General features: G+C 59.1%; 1 protein-coding gene across 1 annotated transcript in view; it reads left to right on the plus strand.

Annotated features, from left to right (window-relative positions):
- PLIN4 (perilipin 4) overlaps window positions 1-350 on the plus strand; it is an 11,656-nt gene that overhangs the window by 4,353 nt on the left and 6,953 nt on the right. The window contains 1 exon segment of the mRNA XM_027085424.1: window positions 1-349. This exon segment is cut by the window's left edge and continues 21 nt beyond it. Within this exon segment, the coding sequence (XP_026941225.1) occupies window positions 1-349 (349 nt within the window).

A 350-nucleotide genomic window follows, 5' to 3' on the forward strand; every position in this document is an offset into this window, starting at 1 on the left:
GTGGACACCACCAAGACCGTCCTGACAGGCACCAAAGATGCAGTGTCTACTGGGCTCACTGGGGCAGTGAACATGGCCAAGGGCACTGTCCAGACCGGCATGGACACCACCAAGACCGTCCTAACAGGCACCAAAGATGCAGTGTCCACTGGGCTCACTGGAGCAATGGGTGTGGCCAAGGGAGCCGTCCAGACGGGCGTGGACACCACCAAGACTGTCCTCACAGGCACCAAAGATGCAATGTCTGCTGGCCTCACTGGGGCAGTGAACATGGCCAGGGGCACTGTCCAAACTGGCATGGATACCACCAAGACCGTCCTGACAGGCACCAAAGATGCAGTGTCCACTGG

Source organism: Aethalodelphis obliquidens, unplaced genomic scaffold, assembly GCF_003676395.1.
Source record: "Aethalodelphis obliquidens isolate GAN/ISIS:26980383/991018 unplaced genomic scaffold, ASM367639v1 scaffold53, whole genome shotgun sequence".
Lineage (NCBI taxonomy): Eukaryota > Metazoa > Chordata > Mammalia > Artiodactyla > Delphinidae > Aethalodelphis > Aethalodelphis obliquidens.